This window comes from Chanodichthys erythropterus, chromosome 18 (genome assembly GCF_024489055.1).
Source record: "Chanodichthys erythropterus isolate Z2021 chromosome 18, ASM2448905v1, whole genome shotgun sequence".
NCBI lineage: Eukaryota > Metazoa > Chordata > Actinopteri > Cypriniformes > Xenocyprididae > Chanodichthys > Chanodichthys erythropterus.
In genome coordinates, this window is record NC_090238.1 from 19,260,585 (window position 1) to 19,280,524 (window position 19,940).

At 36.2% G+C, this 19,940-nt stretch overlaps 2 protein-coding genes across 2 annotated transcripts; one reads left to right on the top strand and one right to left on the bottom strand.

The window, feature by feature from the left end:
* Window positions 1–978: 978 nt before the first annotated feature.
* Window positions 979–13,910, top strand: hmgcl (3-hydroxy-3-methylglutaryl-CoA lyase). Its single transcript, XM_067367620.1, has 8 exons — window positions 979–1,095; window positions 1,189–1,272; window positions 1,842–1,949; window positions 2,812–2,907; window positions 3,279–3,427; window positions 5,729–5,981; window positions 6,164–6,289; window positions 11,581–13,910. The coding sequence occupies exons 1-8, from the start codon at window positions 997–999 to the stop codon at window positions 11,680–11,682; spliced, it is 1,017 nt and encodes a 338-aa protein (XP_067223721.1). The 5' UTR covers window positions 979–996; the 3' UTR covers window positions 11,683–13,910.
* A 103-nt stretch (window positions 13,911–14,013) lies between these two features.
* Window positions 14,014–17,515, bottom strand: gjb3 (gap junction protein beta 3). The gene is made up of 2 exons (XM_067367621.1): window positions 17,406–17,515; window positions 14,014–16,039 (listed from the first exon to the last, which is right to left on the bottom strand). The coding sequence occupies exon 2, from the start codon at window positions 15,956–15,958 to the stop codon at window positions 15,026–15,028; it is 933 nt and encodes a 310-aa protein (XP_067223722.1). The 5' UTR covers window positions 15,959–16,039; window positions 17,406–17,515; the 3' UTR covers window positions 14,014–15,025.
* Between the last annotated feature and the right edge of the window lie 2,425 nt (window positions 17,516–19,940).

Consider the following 19,940-nt stretch of genomic DNA (forward strand, 5'->3'; position numbering starts at 1 on the left):
GACATATTTTGATCAGATTCAAATGAGCAATAATTCTGAAAAACATCACTTCTGCAGTACTTGGCAGGCGTCCAATGTCTAACCACAAACGTGTCAGCACGACCTGTCACACTGGAACACTTTGAAGAACAATTGAACATAACATACTCTTAAATATAAAATAAAAATAACCATAAGGGTACAATAACAAGTAAATTCTTGAAAATATGATAAGAATTAATATATAAAGTATTAGTACATAAATATAGGAAATCAAAAGTGAAACTGATAAATCATAAGCCCTAAACAATTAACATAAATATTAATAAAAGTGCATGAACATGAATATTGACCATTTTGGATCCGTCAAGCAGTGTTTTGAAATTGGCCATCACTAAATAAGTCGTTATTTTGTTTTGTTTTTGGCGCTCCCAAAAACTTCTCGTCGCTTTATAAAATTAATATTGAACCACTGTACTCACATGAACTGATTTAAATATGTTTTTAGTACCTTTATGGATCTTGAGAGAGGAAGTGTCATTGCTTCCTATGGAGGCCTCACTGAGCCATCGGATTTCAACTAAATTATCTCAATTTGTGTTCCGAAGATTAATGAAGGTCTTACGGGTGTGGAACGGCATAAGGGTGAGTAATAAATGACAGAATTTTCATTTTTGGGTGAACTAACCCTTTATTTTGGCATGAAAAATATTTGTTTTGATTATTTAGATGAAAGAAATATATTTTATACAGATGCAGTATGTGTAAGAATCATCATTTACATTTAAAAATAAATTTGCTCTTTCCACATTTAAACTATCAATGAACAAAAACCCATGGACATTTTTCACTTTTTAGGCAAACAAGAATACATTCAGCTCTCCTCAGAGTCGCGATGATTCTGATTGGTGCAGAGGAATGATGGCGACAAGCCTCTCGAAATCTGATCTCGTATTATCGCGAGATCTAAATTCATATATGACATTATGACGTCAGGGCTATTGGGGGCGTGTGAAGATGGCGGCGCTTGTGATGAGAGTTGGTCCTGGTCCGTTCGCGTGTGTTCGGCTTCACCGACCCGCTCTGCACTCCTTTGCTGCCGTCGTGCTCAGATCCGTAAGTGTTTTGTGCGCAAGTCTGAATGTGACGATGTTATGTTGTTTGTTTTTGCCCTTTTGAGTGCATGTTTTTGTGTGTGTGATTTGACAGGTCAGTGTGTCTGCCACTCAGTCATTCCCAGAGAAGGTGAAGATTGTTGAGGTTGGACCCCGAGATGGACTTCAGAATGAGAAGGTGAAGATCTTTCTGTTTCTGAATCAGCCTGCATCAAAATCCAGCCTGTCATTGTTCAGTGTGGTTGAACACTTCTGTTTTGAGGTTGTCAACTGTCAACTTTGGTGACTCAATGTAAAACTTGATTTACAGACTTGAGGTACTGTCAGTCCTGCTAATATCATGGCATTTAAGTACTTAATTTCAGTTTACCCTCAAAGAAATTTCAATTGCCTTTAATATTAATATAGGCATAAAAAATAGAAACATGTCTATTTATGTTCAATTCTAACAAATTTCTTTTGACATAAATTCTTTCTTGTGAGATACACACACATATATATATGTATGTGTGTATATATATATATATATATATATATATATATATATATATTATAGCTAGCTTATTTTTTAATATCATACAGTATGTATCATACATTTTAGTATTTTTTCATCATACATTAAGTCATCAAAAATGATGGAAAAGTGAAAAAATCCTGGAAAAAATGTATTAGTGTGAGAAGTTCTGGGAACCCTGTGATGTGAAATGGAGGAGCTATATAATATCTGTTAAACTCTGCATCCATCAGACCATTGTTCCCACTGAAGTGAAGATCCGTCTGATCAATATGCTCTCTGAGGCGGGACTTCCTGTCATTGAGGCCACAAGTTTTGTTTCACCTAAATGGGTCCCTCAGGTGAGATACAGCACTATAGCTGAACCACACTGAAGTATGCAAACATTTCATTAAAGGATTAGCTCACTTTCAAATTAAAATTTCCTGCTAATTTACTTTTTTCATCCAAGATGTCCATGTCTTTCTTTCTTCAGTCGAAAAGAAATTAAGGTTTTTGGTGAAAACATTCCAGGATTTTTCTCCTTATAGTGGACTTCAATGGAGCCCAAACGGTTGAAGGTCAAAATGACATTTTCAGTGCAGCTTCAAAGCGTTCTACACGATCCCAGACGAGGAATAAGGGTCTTATCTAGAGAAACCATCACTCATTTTCTAAAGGAAAAAAAATAAAATATATATATATATATATATATATATATATATTTATTATACACGTTTTAACTATAAATGCTCTTCTTGAACTAGCTCTCTTCTTCTTCTCTATTAGAATTCTGTCAGTGTAGGAATTCTAATAGAGAAGAAGAAGAGAGCTAGTTCAAGATGAGCATTTATGGTTAAAATGTATTTAATTTTTTTTTTTTCTTTAGAAAATGAGCGATGGTTTCTCTAGATAAGACCCTTATTCCTCGTCTGGTATCGTTTAAAGCCCTTTGAAGCTGCACTGAAACTGTAATTTTGACCTTCAACCATTTGGGCTCCATTGAAGTCCACTATAAGGAGAAAAATCCTGGAATGTTTGCATCAAAAACCTTGATTTCTTTTCGACTGAAGAGAGAAGGACATGGACATCTTGGATGTCATGGGGGTGAGTAAATTTTCAGGAAAAATTCATTTGAAAGTGAACTTATCCTTTAATAGACCTTCACAACATACAACTCATCTTTGATGTAAACATTGAAGTTTGGCTGCATTTGATTGGCAGATGGCTGATCAGGAGGAAGTGATGCGTGGTCTCCACAAGAAACCTGGCGTGAATTACCCCGTTCTAACGCCTAATCTGAAGGGATTTCAGGCTGCTGTGAGTGAATAACAACAGACTGTCATGTGCTAATGCTATACTACATATGTTTATACCATTCAAAAGATACCGGTCAGTAAGATTTCATAGAAATAATGTTGCTATTCAGCAATGATGCATTAAATTGATCAAAAATGACTTTTTATATTGTTACAAAACATTTTATTTCAAATAAATGTTCTTTTGAGCTTTCTCTTTTACCTGGAAATCCTGGAAAAATGTATCATGATTTCTACAAAAAATATTATTCAGCACAACCGTTTAAAACATTGATGATAATAATATGAAATTTTTCTTGAGCTCCAAATCAGCAAATTAGGATGATTTCTGAAGGATCTTGTGGCACTGAATTTCTTTTTTTTTTATCTCAGGTGAAGGCTGGTGCTAAAGAGGTGGCAATATTTGGTGCTGCATCAGAGCTCTTCAGTAAGAAGAACATAAACTGTTCAGTGGATGAGAGTCTTGTGCGCTTTGAGGAGGTGGTGAGAGCAGCCAAACAAGAGGGAGTTCCTGTGAGAGGGTAAGGCAACCCTGGATTGCGCATTTAAGTTTCTTATGCTGGGTACACACTAAAAGATTTTTGAAAACTTATAAGATTTTCTAAATGTAAGAAACCACAAACATAAGGACAATAAATATGATCGGTTCAACACTTGCCACGTGGATTATAGATCATATACAGAATAAAGTATCCGTGTTTAAAGTTTTTATAGACATATTTAACACATTCTCCTGCACCAAACATATTTCATCAAGTCTTCTTCAAATGAAATACAGTACAGTCCAAAAGTTTGGAACCACTAAGATTTTTAATGTTTTTAAAAGAAGTTTCGTCTGCTCACCAAGGCTACATTTATTTAATTAAAAATACAGTAAAAACAGTAATATTATGAAATATTATTACAATTTAAAATAACTGTTTTCTATTTGAATATATTTCACAAAGTAATTTATTCCTGTGATGCAAAGCTGAATTTTCAGCATCGTTACTCCAGTCTTCAGTGTCACATGATCCTTCAGAAATCATTCTAATATGCTGATCTGCTGCTCAAGAAACATTTAATGTGTACAATTGTACAAAATATTTGTGTACAATATTTTTTTTCAGGATTATTTGATGAATAGAAAGTTCAAAAGAACAGTGTTTATCTGAAATCTAATCTTTTGTAACATTATAAATGTCTTTACTGCCACTTTTGATTCATTTAATGCATCCTTGCTGAATAAAAGTATTAATTTCTTTAATTTCTTTAAAAAAAAAAAAAAATTCTTACTGACCCCAAACTTTTGAACGGTAGTGTCTAATGCTACAGAAGCTTTGTATTTCATCAAGGAATCCTGAAAAAAAGTACACAACTGTTTTCAACATTGAAAGTAATCATAAATGTTTATTGAGCAGCAAATCAGCATATTAGAATGATTTCTGAAGGATCATGTGACACTGAAGACTGGAGTAATGATGCTGAAAATTCAGCTTTGCATCACAGGAATAAATTACTTTGTCAAATATATTTAAATAGTACACAGTTATTTTAAATTGTAATAATATTTCACAATATTACTGTTTTTACTGTATTTTTAATTAAATAAATGTAGCCTTGGTGAGCAGACGAAACTTCTTTTAAAAACATTAATAATCTTAGTGGTTCCAAATGATATGTGTATCTGAATGCAATGACACGATTATTCTGATGAACAAAAGACTAAGTTTAATTTTTGTCCATTCTCTAAGCCTTTATTCTTTCTGTGTTAAACTGCGTGTCGTTTATCATGAGACTGTAGTGCTCGTAAATGTAATGAAAGTATTATTAGCCCCTTTAAATGTTCTTTTGCATTTCTCCCTTGTGCTTGGGAGTTTGTCATTTTCTCCATGCTCATATATTAATGTTCATCATTCTGTATAATGAGTGTGTTGTAGGTCTGTGTTTCATTGGTTGTTCTCTTCCCCCCACACCCCCCCCCCCCCCCCCCCCCCTACACTCCCACTTTTCCAGAGCTTTACACGCCCATTTTCAACAAGTGAGTTTTTCCATCTCAGAGGTGTGAACGACCAGGCTAAAACAGGGGAGTTTCATGACCCTTTAACCGTTTTGCTCCTATAGTATGTGGTGTGCCATGATGTGACAAAGACAGAACACCACACGCAAAAAGATTTTCAACCAGAGTCCCGACTGTGAACTGTGAACACAGGAAATCTCGCAAAATCTCTCGAGACTTCAGAATAAACATGACGGACTATGGCAGGAAGAAATTAGTGTTTGGAATGATTTTGGTATGTTTTACAGGGCACGTTGTATAAACACTCGTTGCCACACATCAACAAGCTGATCCTCCATCTTTGCTGTCCAAATCCATTTAACTCTGTGCTGCGGCATGACTGCGTTTGTTATGCTTTCGTCTTCTGTCAGCTCACTTTCTGATTGGATATTTTTTTGTTTCCCGTGATAATCTCCAAGCGTGCACGTGTTTGTCCTCGGGGTTCCCCCCACACATCGGGATTTCTGATCATTCAACATGTTGAATATTTACGATTCGTGATCGGGGCGCCTCCGACGTTCTTCCGAGCAGATTCAGTCACTCTTAACACACCTCACACCACAGGAAAATCTGATTAGATAATCTGTAGAACCATCAAGATAATCAGGACATTACCCTAGGATTGTCGGGAGGGGAGAAATTGGCCAAAAATCAGCCCGATTATCTTGTGTTGTGTACCCAGCATTAGTTATTTTTTGAGATCTTTCCATAACCCAGTGTGCAAGACTGTAAAGTTACTGTGCTCATATTGTTGAAAAATCCTCTTTTGCTCTGTTTTTCCTAGCTATGTGTCATGTGTGCTGGGTTGTCCATATGAAGGGAAGGTATCGCCAAACAAAGTGGCAGAGGTTGCTAAGCGGCTGTATTCCATGGGATGCTATGAGATTTCACTTGGCGATACTATTGGAGTAGGCACTCCAGGTGGCATGACGGAGATGTTGAATGCTGTGAAGAAAGAGGTTCCCGTGGAGGCTTTAGCAGTTCACTGTCATGACACTTACGGACAAGCACTCGCTAACATACTTGTGGCGTTACAGGTGAGTGAGTCGGGGCCTGTCTGTCATGACTGAAATTTTTTACTACATTTGTCTTGTTTTAATGTCTAACGAGACTGGCTCTTTGCGTACATACTGTGCATTCTGACCTTGTCATTTTTCACATTCTTCACACATGAGCAGCTATGTTTTAGAAACTTTTTTTCTCCTGTGCTCTATTCTAGAATGGGGTAAGTGTCGTGGACTCATCCGTTGCAGGGCTAGGCGGATGCCCTTATGCCCAGGGGGCTTCTGGGAATGTTGCAACTGAAGATGTGGTCTATATGCTGCACGGACTGGGAATCCATACTGTAAGTTCAACTCGACTGTGTCTGTGTTTTAAGATTTTTTTATTCTCTCAGGGCCTGTTTACACCTGGTGTTAAGATGTGCTTTGTTCGGTCGGATCACAAGTAGACAAGGGAGACACATTCCTGTTTACACTAGGGCCCGGGAGAAGGGTCAAGAACAGAACTTTTTAATTTCCTCTGATTCAAGATCTTGTCTTCAAGCACTTGAATTCGTAAAGACTGATCACCCCATAATTGTCAAATTTTAACTTAATTAGAAAATTAAATTAGGAAAACTTTAATATTATCTTTTGCTGGGTTCCAAGTCACATTGGACTGACTGGTTATTAGAGAGCGGACATGGCTGCCAGGGATGCGCTTCAATAAATATCTGACTGTCAAATACTATCTTCTGGTTTTAGACATGTAATTAACTTATACATCACTAACAAGGGTCAGAAAGAGTGGGATGAAAATAAAAATAATAAGCTGGATGAAATAAACCCCAGTAGAAAAAGAAGTATCTTCCAAAACTTCAAATCAAGACATGACTATGTCATCTTCACTAGGTGCAGACTGGGTCACTCAAGACTTACCCATTAGGTTTTTTATTAAAGGTGCCGTAGAATGTCTTTTTAAAAGATGTAATATAAGTCTAAGGTGTCCCCTGAATGTGTCTGTGAAGTTTCAGCTCAAAATACCCCATAGATGTTTTTTTATTCATTTTTTTAACTGCCTATTTTGGGGCATCATTAAATATGAGCCGACTTAGGCTGCGGCTCCTTTAAATGCTCACACTCCCCACCCACAGAGCTCGCGCTTGCCTTAAACAGAATAAACAAAGTTCACACAGCTAATATAACCCTCAAAATGGATCTTTACAAAGTGTTCATCATGCAGCATGTCTAATCGCGTAAGAATTGTATTTATTTGGGTGTTTACATTTGATTCTGAATGAGTTTGATAGTGCTCCGTGGCTAAAGCTAACATTACACACTGTTGGAGAGATTTATAAAGAATGAAGTTGTGTTCATGAATTATACAGACTGCAAGTGTTTAAAAAATGAAAATAGCGACGGCTCTTGTCTCCGTGAATACATTAAGAAATGATGGTAACTTTAACCACATTTAACAGTACATTAGCAACATGCTAACGAAAAATTTAGAAAGACAATTTACAAATATCACTAAAAATATCATGATATCATGGATCATGTCAGTTCCTTATCGCTACATCTGCCATTTTTCGCTATTGTTCTTGCTTGCTTACCTAGTCTGATGATTCAGCTGTGCACATCCAGACGTCCTGCCCTTGTCTAATGCTTTGAACATGAGCTGGCATATGCAAATATTGGGGGCGTACATATTAATGATCCCGACTGTTATGTAACCGTCGGTGTTATGTTGACATTCCCCTGTTCGTCGGAGGTCTTTTAAACAAATGAGATTTACATAAGGAGGAGGAAACAATGGAGTTTGAGACTCACTGTATGTCATTTTCATGTACTGAACTCTTGTTATTTAACTATGCCAAGATAAATTAAATTTTTTATTCTAGGACACCTTTAATAGGCGAAGTTCCTCCTTTATGTCTCTCGTGTCAAGTTTGACTGTTAAGCATATTCTGGTGAATTGTAATTTATATGATGCTGCTAGAATATACTTTTATTCAGAAACATGTGTGCATGGAATATTTCAAAATGTATCACCCGGATGTATTTGAATTGTTATCTTATGTTAAGTTGAAATTTTTATATAATAATATAAATTTTATGGATAATGATATTGACCTTTGTGTTGTCCATGTAAATAGCCATGATGTTAACATGGCATAAAATAAATTATAAACAAACACTAGGGCACGGTTTCACAGACAGGGTTTAGCCTAAGCCAGGATTAGGTCTTAGTTCAATTAGGATATTTAAGTAGCTTTTATAAACATACACTAGAAAAAAACATTGTGCATCTTGAGACAAAATAATGGCACTGACATATTTTAAGATATGTCAGTACATGTTTCTTTAAGTTAAAACAGCTCAAACATGCACATTAGTCTAGGACTAGCTTAAGCCTTGTCTGTGAAACTTGTCTCTCTCTTTTGTCCACTTTCAACCACTTCTGTCCTGATTTCTTCAAGGGGAGGGTCTGGGCAGGTAAAAATATGAGCTTTGTCAGATCTTTCAATCTAATGGACAAAATAAACTCTCACAATTTTCAACGCTAACGCTCCTAGTACGTGTTAGAAATCAGGAATGGTGAGAGAACATTGTGCTTGGTACGTTTTTCGTCTTCAAACCAAACTTGGGTCTTCAGCTGATGAAGTTTAAATCCTGTATGGCTACCACGCTTCCCATAATGTTTAAGCATTAGGTCAGTAGGTGGTCTTCGAAGGTATTCGACCAAATGAGCATCTACACTACAAAAGCAATTAGGCAAGGCAATTTTATTTGTATAGCACATTTCATACACAATGGTAATTCAAAGTGCTTTACATAAAGAAGAAGAATAAAAATAGAACATAAGGAATAGAAATAACAGTAAAAACAGAGAATTTTGCAATCTGGATGGATGAGCTAGGAAGTCTAAGGGAGTTTTTTTGTTGTTGTTGTTGTTGTTGTTGTTGTTGTTGTCCGTCAGAGTGGATCTGAATGGATCTATCCATCAGAGCAGATCTGATTGGATCTTCCTCACATGACAGGACTGCTACCTTTTTAAGGCACTTCAAACTGATAAACAAAGTTTCAATCTCCCCTTTTGCCAAGACACCTCAAACTGCACCACACAGCCCTAATCCCCCCTCCGAAGATATCTTATCTATGCACCACAGCTCAAATTTCCCCATGGTTTGTCCCCTTATCCAAATTTACCAAATTTTAACCTAATCACAAATGCTTTCTTCCTAATTCTCCCAGCTCTTTCAACGAGACGGCAATATTTAAAATGCATTAAAAGTCAGAATAACAAGATGATACATAAAAGATATAAAATACATTAAAAATTTAATAAAAACAGGAAAAGGAATTAAAAGAATAAAAAGATAATACGTATAAAATAAAATGCAAAAGTTCGGACATGGCACAGTGCCTTAATCAGCAAATGCATAGATAAAAAGATGTTTTGAGTCTGGATTTGAATGTGGCTACTGTTGGAGCACATCTGATCTCTTCTGGAAGCTGGTTCCAGCTGCGGCTGGCGTAACAGCTAAAAGCAGACTCTCCTTGCTTTGAGTGAACCCTTGGTATTTCTAAATGACTTGATCCTGATGATCTGAGTGATCTGTTAGGTTTATATTCTATGAGCATATCTGCAATGTATTGAGGTCCTAGGCCATTAAATGATTTATAAACAAGTAACAGTACTTTAAAATCAATTCTAAATGCAACTGGAAGCCAGTGCAAGGACCTGAGGACTGGTGTGATGTGTTCATGTTTTCTGGTTCTGCTCAGAATCCTGGCAGCAGCGTTCTGTACGAGCTGCAGCTGTCTTATGGTCTTTTTGGGAAGACCAGTGAGGAGCCCATTACAATAATCCACCCTGCTGGTGATGAAAGCATGAACAAGTTTCTCTAAGTCTTGACTGGAGACAAAGCATCTAATTCTTGCAATATTTTTGAGATGTTAATATGCTGATTTAGTTATTTTCTTTATATGGCTACTGAAACTCAGGTCTGACTCCAAAATCACACCAAGATTCCTGACTTGATTTTTAGTTGTTTGACCCCTAGAGTGAAGGTACATGTTCACTTTGAGAACTTCATCTTTGTTTCCAAACGCAATGACTTCAGTTTTGTCTTTGTTTAACTGAAGGAAGTTTAGGCACATCCAATTTTTAATTTCATCAATGCATTGGCACAGGGAGTCAATGGGGCTGTAGTCGTTAGGTGATAGGGCTAGGTAAATCTGGGTGTCATCTGCATAGCTGTGATATGCAATTTGGTTCTTTCTCATTATTTGGCTCAGTGGCAGCATATATAGGTTGAACAGGAGGGGTGCGAGTATTGAACCTTGAGGGACTCCGCATGTCATGGATGTCCACTCAGATTTATGGTCACCGATACCAAAGACTATAGAATAACACAAGACGTGTCACTCGTATTGTTTTGAATGGGAGAAAGTGTAACGCGTAATATGGCGGAATAAGTCCCGCCTTCTAAATAAGAGCCAATCGGCGACTGGTAAAGTCATCGCGTCACTGCAGCAGCCGTTAGAAGCAGCGGTTTCTATAGAATCAGACGCGCACCTCTGAAACATGGCAGAAGTGACGTGCATGCGCATTAGCTTGATCCAGCCTAAAAAATATAGTTTTTTTGTCATGATTCGAGCGCTTGGATAAAACATTTATAAGACAGCTTTTGTCAGATTTCATTAGTGATTTCAAATATGAAATGTAATCGGAAGGTTGGCGAACAGTTTTGGAGAATTTGATGTTTCCCCATTCAAAGAGATAGGAGCTGCATGATGCCCAGGATGCCCGAGAGGCGTTTCAAAGATGGCCGCTGAGTGAAATGACTTGTCTTAAAGGGACTTTGCCGATACTCACATAATAACCTCTCCCTTCTAAGTATGATCTGAACCATTTAAGGACCAATTATGCTTTTATTTATTTTAATTATTTTATGTTTATGCTCACCAAGACTGCATTTATTTGATCAAAATACAATAAAAACAGTAATATTGTGAAATATTATTGCAGTTTAAAATGAACTGTTTTCTATTTGAATATATTTTAAAATGTAATTTATTCCTGTGATGACAAAGCTGAATTTTCAGCATCCATTACTCCAGCTTTCATAGTCACATGATCCTTCAGAAATTAAATTAAAGAAACATTTATTATCAGTGTTGAAAACAGTTGCTCTGTGTAATATTTTTGTGGAAACCATGATATGTTTTTTTTTTTTTTTTTTTTTCAGGTTTAATGCTGTTCATTTACAAGCATTTGCAGTATTTATTTCAAATAGAAATAGTTACTGTCACTTTTGAAGTATTTAATTAATTCTTGCTGTATAAAAGTATGAATTGGGAAAAAAAACAGTTTAGTTTAGTTTTAGTAATCTATAAGGAGAACCTGAAAATTAGAGACTTGTAGAATCAGCAGCCAATCAATGCATCATGGCATAATTTTCCCTACAGCTCTAGAGTCATTAGTCATTTAACATTTTGACTCTCACAACAAACCGAACAGCTGGGGTCTAAAAATTGTCATGATCAAATTTTATGTCACAAAAATATCCTAAATATGAACCTCTGGGTAAAAAAAAAAAAAAATCCTACAATAATACCACCCGTTTAAACTGTTGTTTCTGTGTTTCAGGGAGTGGACCTGCCCAAACTGTTGGACGCTGGTTCATACATCTGTCATTCACTCAACAGAAGGACAAATTCAAAAGTAGCTCAGGCATCCTGCAAGCTCTGAAGTCTTCTTTCCGTTGTTAATGTTCGTGGTGCCTGTTTTCACTCTTGTGGAAGTCACACGATGTTATCTGTTAGTATGCAGTGAAGCCGCTTAATTTACAGCATATTTATATCTAATAAATATATCTAATCGCAGTGGAGCTGGACTCTGGGGATGAGCACATAAATTCTCTACTGTGAATGCGGGAATTAGTCTGGTGGTGAAAAGGACGATCATGAACTCATATCACCTAATATCCACAACCAGACAGACCCAAATTGTTCTCTTGTGCCTTGATAACTGATAATCAATAAATATAGAGTAATTTGTTAATTTCTAATAAATTAATTAAATATTTTATGTACTGGTGAAGTAAGATCAATTTATGATACCTAAAGACAATAAATGCTAGAGAGGGATGTAATTTGACTGCAGAATATTATTAATCATATATAGATGCAAATGATTTGCTGGTTATACTGCATCACATTACTAATGTTGATTTGTGTTATTAATAAGGTCTCACGGAATTGGGCGTCACACATGGTTTTATCACTAGATCTGTGTGTGCGCCATTTTGGCCCATTTTGAAAAGGAAGTATCTGTCATTATCAGTAAAAATGCATTACAACAGTGGTAATCATCACAAACCCATTTAAATGAAGAGACTTACGGAAAGGAATTGATGCACCATTATGATAACCGATTGTGAATATGGTTCCTCTCCAGGAAAAAACTTTTAATAGTATGAGGAAGATTATTCAAGGAAAATCCCTTTACAAAAGCAATGTGTTTGTTACAGGCAAGCAAGCTCTGCTGGTTTGATAAATGCCTGTATATTTTCTTGTAATTTATTTCTGAAATAGTCTGGTGGGTGAAAGTTTGTTTCTCTGTGTGTTGTCAACTGACATTGTTGATTTTTTTTTTATTATTTTTTATCTTCAGTCTGTATGATGTTTAATAAGAGATTATTAATTATAATTATTAAAGACAAGATCATGAAAAAAGTGAATTTATGAGTCATTATGCAAAGTGCCTAACTTATCTTTAGATTAGGAAACCGGTTAAATTGACTGCTGAACTCTTTTTACAACTGTAACAAATGAAAAACCGGAATGTACCTGCCAAGAGGAACGTAACAGTCCCTGTTACACAAAGTTCTTCTGTTTATATGTGAAGGCTGGTGAACTGGATCAACAAGTCCTACACATTTACCCATTTTGCTTGTCCTTCTGCACCCACACTCAAAAACATATTTTACAGTTCATACAAGACTAAGGTTTGATGGGATATTCAGCCTTGAAAACTTGTTTTCGTACTTTGTGTCGTCTGGTGAATGGAAAGATGTGATTATTCTGAAGAATGCATTTATAAAAACAAAGTTCTTTATATATTAATATCTCCTTTATTAAACAAATTGAGAAAAAAATATGTGGTTCATGTCCAAACATTATAAAGGTACTTATACATACGCATTATAATATGTTCCAACATGCGGACCGTAAGTTTTTATCTAAACAAACTGAAAGGAAACATGTACAAATAATTACTTGCATTACCAGTCAAAAGTTTGGGGTGGTAAGAATTTTAATTCATTTTTCATAGAAGTGTATTATGTTCATCAAGGCTGCATTTAATTGATCAAAAATATATATAAAAAAAAAAAAAACGGTAATATTGTGAAATGTTATTACAGTTTAAAATTGTTATATTTGAATGTTTTAAAATGCTTGTGATGTCAGAGCTGAATTTTCATCATCATCATCATCATTACTCCAGTCTTCAGTGTCACATGATCCTTCAGAAATCAGTCTATGCTGGTTTGCTGCTCATTTCTTCTAATCAAAGTCAAAAATAATATTTTTTATATTAATATTTCAGAGGAAAGCATGAAACCATTTTTAGGATTCTTTGATGAGTAAAACATTCAAAAGAGCAGCATTTATTTGAAATATTTTGTAATGTCAAAAATGTTTTACTGTCATTTTTGATCAGTTTAATGCATCCTTGGTGAATAAAAGTGTTCACTTATTTTCTTTCTTTTTTTTTTTAAATCTTACTGACCCTAAATATTTGAATGTTATTTTAAATAGATCATAAATATATCAGTATTACAATGTGTCCATTTTATAATGTGTAACTTCTGACAATGGATAAATAAAAAATGTTCATGTTCTGTCAAAGTGAACTGAAGTTGTTTACCCACTTCCTTTATTGTTTGCTCTTTGATTCAAATGTATGTTCATGATTTAAGCTATTGCAATAGTTAATCTTTTAAAAATATGACAACATGACATGATTTTATACTTTATTTAAAGATTATCAAAAATGACTAAACATTCAAAGCTTCCTCAATCTCATATGTCATAAAAAGTCTTAAAAACAACTTGTTTTTGTTTTTTAAATAACCTGAAGATATTTCATAATACAATATGTCAGTGCATTGGTGAATTTTTTGATACAAAGGCAGGGTATGCAGCATGAAAGATCTAAAATATGTAACGTGATCATAACAGCAAGCCTGAACAAAGTCAGACTGTTACAAATGCTTGCCAAGTGTAGATCAGGAGAGGTTAGCCCACAGTCATTTACAGCAAATATTTTATATACCTCTCATTTTTCCAGCATAGGAATTTGAGTTCAGATAGAGTACAGGAGTGTTCGCACTTAAACGTCAAATATGATCTTTCTGAAACGGTGATAGTCGAAACAGCTTCAACTATAAAACTTTGTTCTAATCTTTGTTACACATCCAGGACATTGAGAAATAAGGCACTGTAAACAATCAATGACCCATCAGGCATTTTCATGACATATTTTCACATACAATGAAACTCCACTCTTCCTCTTATCGTTCTTTGTGCGTGTGAAGGTGGAGGTGGGTTTTGTAGGTAAGGTGTGTTCTCCATGAATGCCTTGGTTATTTGATAACCCGTTTGCTTTTTTAAGGGTTTTCACCTTTGTTCTTTTTAAGAAATGAATGAGAAGAGTGAATCAGAAGAAAAGGAATGCTTTCGTCACCATTAGTTCTTAGGATCACGGTGATAATGCAGTCATTTGAGCTGGTTTTGAAGCCTAAAGGAACTAGGCTGATAACTCCAGGTTTGAACCCAGGTAGCAGTGAAATCACAATCCATATCGCCATTAGGCAAAACACTTAATCCCTGGTATTTTCAAGTCAAACGTTTCTGAATCTGGCATATAGAATTTCACGAACCATCTGCCAAATGATATACAGCCAAGACTGGCAGTTTTATAGGGCTTGATGGATAATAAAAGACTTTGAGATTGTCCAGACATTCAAAGTTTGTTTTATGCCTCCAGATGACTTTGTAAATACTTGACGCGGAGGGAAACATGTTCTTCAGAGTATATCAGACTGTATCTTGTACATAGGTACAGAGAGATTTGGAGCAGAAGCTCTCATGTCTACGCTCAACCTGTAGGCTGGCTTAAATGTTGGCTTGAGTTCAGATTTAAACTGTGGTTTAGACCCAGGTTTATACTCGGACTTAAAGTCTGGTTTAGACTCTGTCTTAAACTCGGATTTGTTGTCCAACTCATGCATAGGAAGGGTGCAGTTGCTGTCCTCATCTCGGTATCGCCCATGAAGCGGTGTGCTGGTTCTGTGGGGCCTTTTAAACTTTTTGGCGCAGCGAATGACCCGTCTGGAGATCAGATAGATGATCTCACAGACACTGAGCACTATGCAGAGTGCCGAAGCTCCGACCATGAAGTAGGTGAAGACTCTTTTCTCTGTGGGTCGGCCAATGTAACAGTCCACAATGTTGGGACACGGCTGGACGTCACACTTCACCAGCCGGGGCAGGTAGAAACTGTCGTAGATGTGATGGAGGATGTACAAGAAGGTGACCTCGATGCCGGTCTTGACAAAAAGGCTGATCAGGTACGTCCACCACAGTCCACCGTGCTTCTTCCCCGTGTTGTCGTAGAGCCTGGCTTTTTCACCGTGCTTCTCGCGGTACTTGCGTTCGCGCTCGTCACGGTACTTCACGTGCATGACGACCATCAACGACGGACAGGTGACGAAGATGAGCTGCAGAGCCCACAGTCGGATGTGGGAAATAGGGAAGAAGAAGTCGTAGCAGACGTTCGCGCAGCCCGGCTGCTTGGTGTTGCAGTCAAAGTCCTTCTGCTCATCGCCCCAAACTCTCTCGGCCGCTACAACGTACACCATCACTCTGAACACAAAAACCACAGAGAGCCAGATCCGGCCGAATGCGGTGGAGTATTTGTTCACCCCACTGAGAAGGGCTTGAAAAGTCTTCCAGTCCATGGCTCAGAGCAAGGACAACTCACTCTTCTCTTCTCTGAATATTTCTGATAAAGAATACAGCAAACCTGAGATAGAAAAAAACTGGGAAAAAAATATCACAATGAGTAAACTCATTAAAAACAACATAGTGTGATGAAACACAACATGGTTTGATAGTTCAAGCAAAAAGTAAAATTTTGTCATCATTTACAATGTACTACAAAAACTAAAGTTTTTTTGTGTTTCGCGTACAAACGTTGTCAAAACGTTCCCCGTTCACATCCACGGAAAGGATTAGCCTAAAGATGCTGTATTTATGCCAGGCCAGTAGTTGGCGATGTCACTTTGTAAAGAAACACTACGCGCCTATAGACAACACATTCGCATAACGTTTTCACAAATTCGTTTTGTTTTGTTTTTTGGTAGTTTACACGGAGATGATAACGATATTGTTTTCAAAAACGTGCACTTTGAAACCTGTTTTCAAGAATTTGCATTTTCAGGCCCCCAAAACGCCGTTATCATGTAAATGAACAGCCAAAACGCATAAAAGTTTTCCATTTTTAGTTAAAAACTGTGTTGTGTAAATGACCCCTTAAGGATTTTTTTAAGAATATCCAGCACACTCTTATCCATATAGTTAGGCTAATGGATTATGGTGATTTTGGGAAAGAGGCACTGAATGATTCATTCATGGATTGAACTCATTTGATTCTTGAATTCAACTCACTGACTCAACGATCTGATCACAGCAGTTCAGTAGCAGTATTAACAGTGAATAATGACTTAATTTTTAATCTTGTTAGTCACAGAATGCGATTGTATGACTTCAGAAGGCTAAAATATATAGTACACAAGTCGTAGACCATAAATCAATGATACTTCTATGGTTCTTTTTGGTTATTTTGAAACTTGACAGACCCATACAATTTTTCCTCAACCGAATGAATGTCATCAGCTCTTTAAAATGTGATATTTTAAGTACGTACATATGTGTTGAATCTGCGGCTGATATTTGTTGTATTGTGTGAACTATAGTCAAATAAAACCAGTACAGCTCCTTTCTCGCTACTTTGTGTCCACAATTTCTTTGCTAAGCTTATCTGCGGTTTTTTAAACTGTCAATCGCAATTTTGCAAAACTGATTATAAAAATATTTCACTTCGTAAAGGCAGGCATATTTATAATAATACGATAATTATAACAGCACTTCTACAGATAAAAATCAACTGACTAAAATCGTAGGCGTAATTGCTATACTTCAACCACCACTTTGCCTTCAATTCCTGATGAACAAAATCTATTTAATCAAGCAGAAATCACATGTCATGGTAAATGAACAGAAACGAGGAAATAATTGTGATGACAACCTTTTTAGGCAGATGCTGACGAGTTGATTATTGACATTCGATTAGAACACAGTAAACCGCTTCTAAAATCTAAAAACAAAGGGGTTTTTTTTACTTACTTTAGATGTTTCAGTCCTTTTATAATTCAACGGCTGTTAAACTCTTCTCTGAAGAACTCTGTTTCTTTCCTGTGGATCTGGTTTGGTAACACGCCTCATTGAGGGTGGAGTTCCTATCCAGACTAGAGGAGAGGACACAGTTCTGCCATAAACCTCTTTAAAAATAGTAAGCTAATAAGCTAAATATGTGTGTGTTACTTTAAAATCATCATGCTTCCCCGTGTATTGTCTTAAATGTCCAATGTATGGAACAGAACGTTGTTCTTTTTCTGAAGTTACAGTGTCTAAAATTACACTGTAATATGACTCCATAAAGGTTTCTTCTTCTTCTTCTTTGTATACTGTTAATGTTATGGTACTGCATTGTGCTATTGTGTTTTGTGGGACACATGGGAAACCCTTGCCTGTGCAGCCTAGTAACATTTTCCATCTTATTGCACAATAAATAAGACTCACTTTGTTTGGACAGCTCTGTCAACTACACACTGCTTGTTAGTGGCTTGTGGTGTTGCCAACGTCTGCAGGCGGCTTCTCTGTGTTCAAACTTGTCCATGAATGTCTGCTCTCCCTTTAGTCACGTAAAGGACCACACCTCATCCTGAACAACAACTTTAGTTGTTTTTCTACTTTTTGTTGCTTAGAAACTTGTCACGCTGTAGTTGGTCAGTGGTGGCATGAGAGCTTAAATATTTTGCAGGCATCTTGCCAAGAATCCGGTACTAATTATCTTGGGTAATGTTTATGTTTTCCAAGAAGCTGGGAGTTTGGGATACAGGAAATCCATTTTGAAAGCTTTTTAATGTGGTATGATTTTATTTCAATTTGATTCTCCTTATAATATGAATGCAGTACTTTTAGCTGGCAGTGGGAGCCAAATGGTTAAGAATTTTGGATGGTAATACAAAAAGACTGGCGGTTTGATCCCAAGTAAACCAGAAGTAGAGTTTTCCACAGGAAAAGCCTCTGTGGTTTGTCATCAAAGTGCAGAGGGATTCTGTTCGTTCACATGTCAAGTCCTCTGACTCACTGTTCAAACCTCCAAAGGATGGTTGAACGATGATTCATTCTTTAATTCTCTAAAAAGAGCTCTAGTTTTAATATTTTTTTCTGTAATTTTGTCATAAGCACTGCCAGTCTTAACCTCATGTATTTTCTTACAAGAACTCGTGCCTGCATTTAGCTATTCAGGCCATGTGTTCTGTCTGAACTTGTTTGTTCAGCAAGAGGGAACATTATGAAACGTTGCAGAAGAAACACCTAACCAGATCGGTCAGTTCTGTTTTAAAGTTTTTCAACTGGTTTACACTTGTTTGTGTGGGGAAATGATTAAACAAGCAGTTTAAACAAGCACCAAGCTTGCTAAGCGCATATACAGAATATGTATGCAAATGCAAATGATGATATTTATGAATTAAAGCATTAACAATGATGGAAAAAGATGGAGATGAAGCAAAGAGCTCAATCAACAGGGAGTGGAATGTTGGATGTGTAAAAAAAAAAGAAAAAAAGACTTGTTGGATTGGTTTCCACGCCTTAAGAACGTAGATACGACTTACGAAACCTGCTTCAACATGAATTCAACTATATATCTACCCTTCCCTTTCACTGTACAGAGGTTATGAAGATATCAAGAACAACAGAGCGACAGGCTAGTCGTTTTTTTGGTCTTCAGGCGCTTTTAAGTAATGAAAGGAATGAAGACAATGGTTTAACCACAATACAGTTGAAATACAATCTAGTTAGAAAACTGACTGAAGATTCATTTAAAAAAAGTGGTTTGTTATTCCACAGTGACAGGCATTTACAAACCTTTAGGGAGAAATGGCCAAATGTCATATATAGGTTGTGTGTGTATATGTGGGTAATTGACGAATAAGGTTTTTAAAAGTTTAAAAAAAAAAAAAACATAATGGAGATATAATTAATTTTGAAGTTTTATTAAGTGTTAACAATGGTTTTTTATAATCAATTAACACTGCTTTTGTCAGATGAACAAAATTTGGCACCAAAAAAGTCATTCGGTTTAACTAAAATTTCAGTTTTACCGAATGACACTTTTGGTTATACCAAATGACGATATTTTCAAACAATGCTAGCTAGCTAGATGGCTTGCTATCTAAATAGCAAAAGGACAATCAAACATTTTATATTTAGTTTTTTTTAGTTTTTAAAATTGTACGTGTTTTATAGCGGTTGTACCGAATGACCTGATGTTTAGGGACATGTGTATGAGCAAATCAAAACATGGTTTTTTAAAATAGTTAAAAGAGAGTTAGTTACTTTGCTTAATGACCATGTGGTCCTTTGCAGGTGTGTGAATGATGTCACATCCTGTCACATGATATTGACCGCATGACTTGATCCAAAATAATCCCTTTATATTGGTTACTCCAAATGACATCAATGAAATTAATTTTTCCGGATATTCTTTCTCATAACAAATAAATGAATTCTACATACAATTTTAATACCATTTTGCACTATGTTGATATATAATGTTATAAAATCATGCCAGAATAAAAAATATATACATTT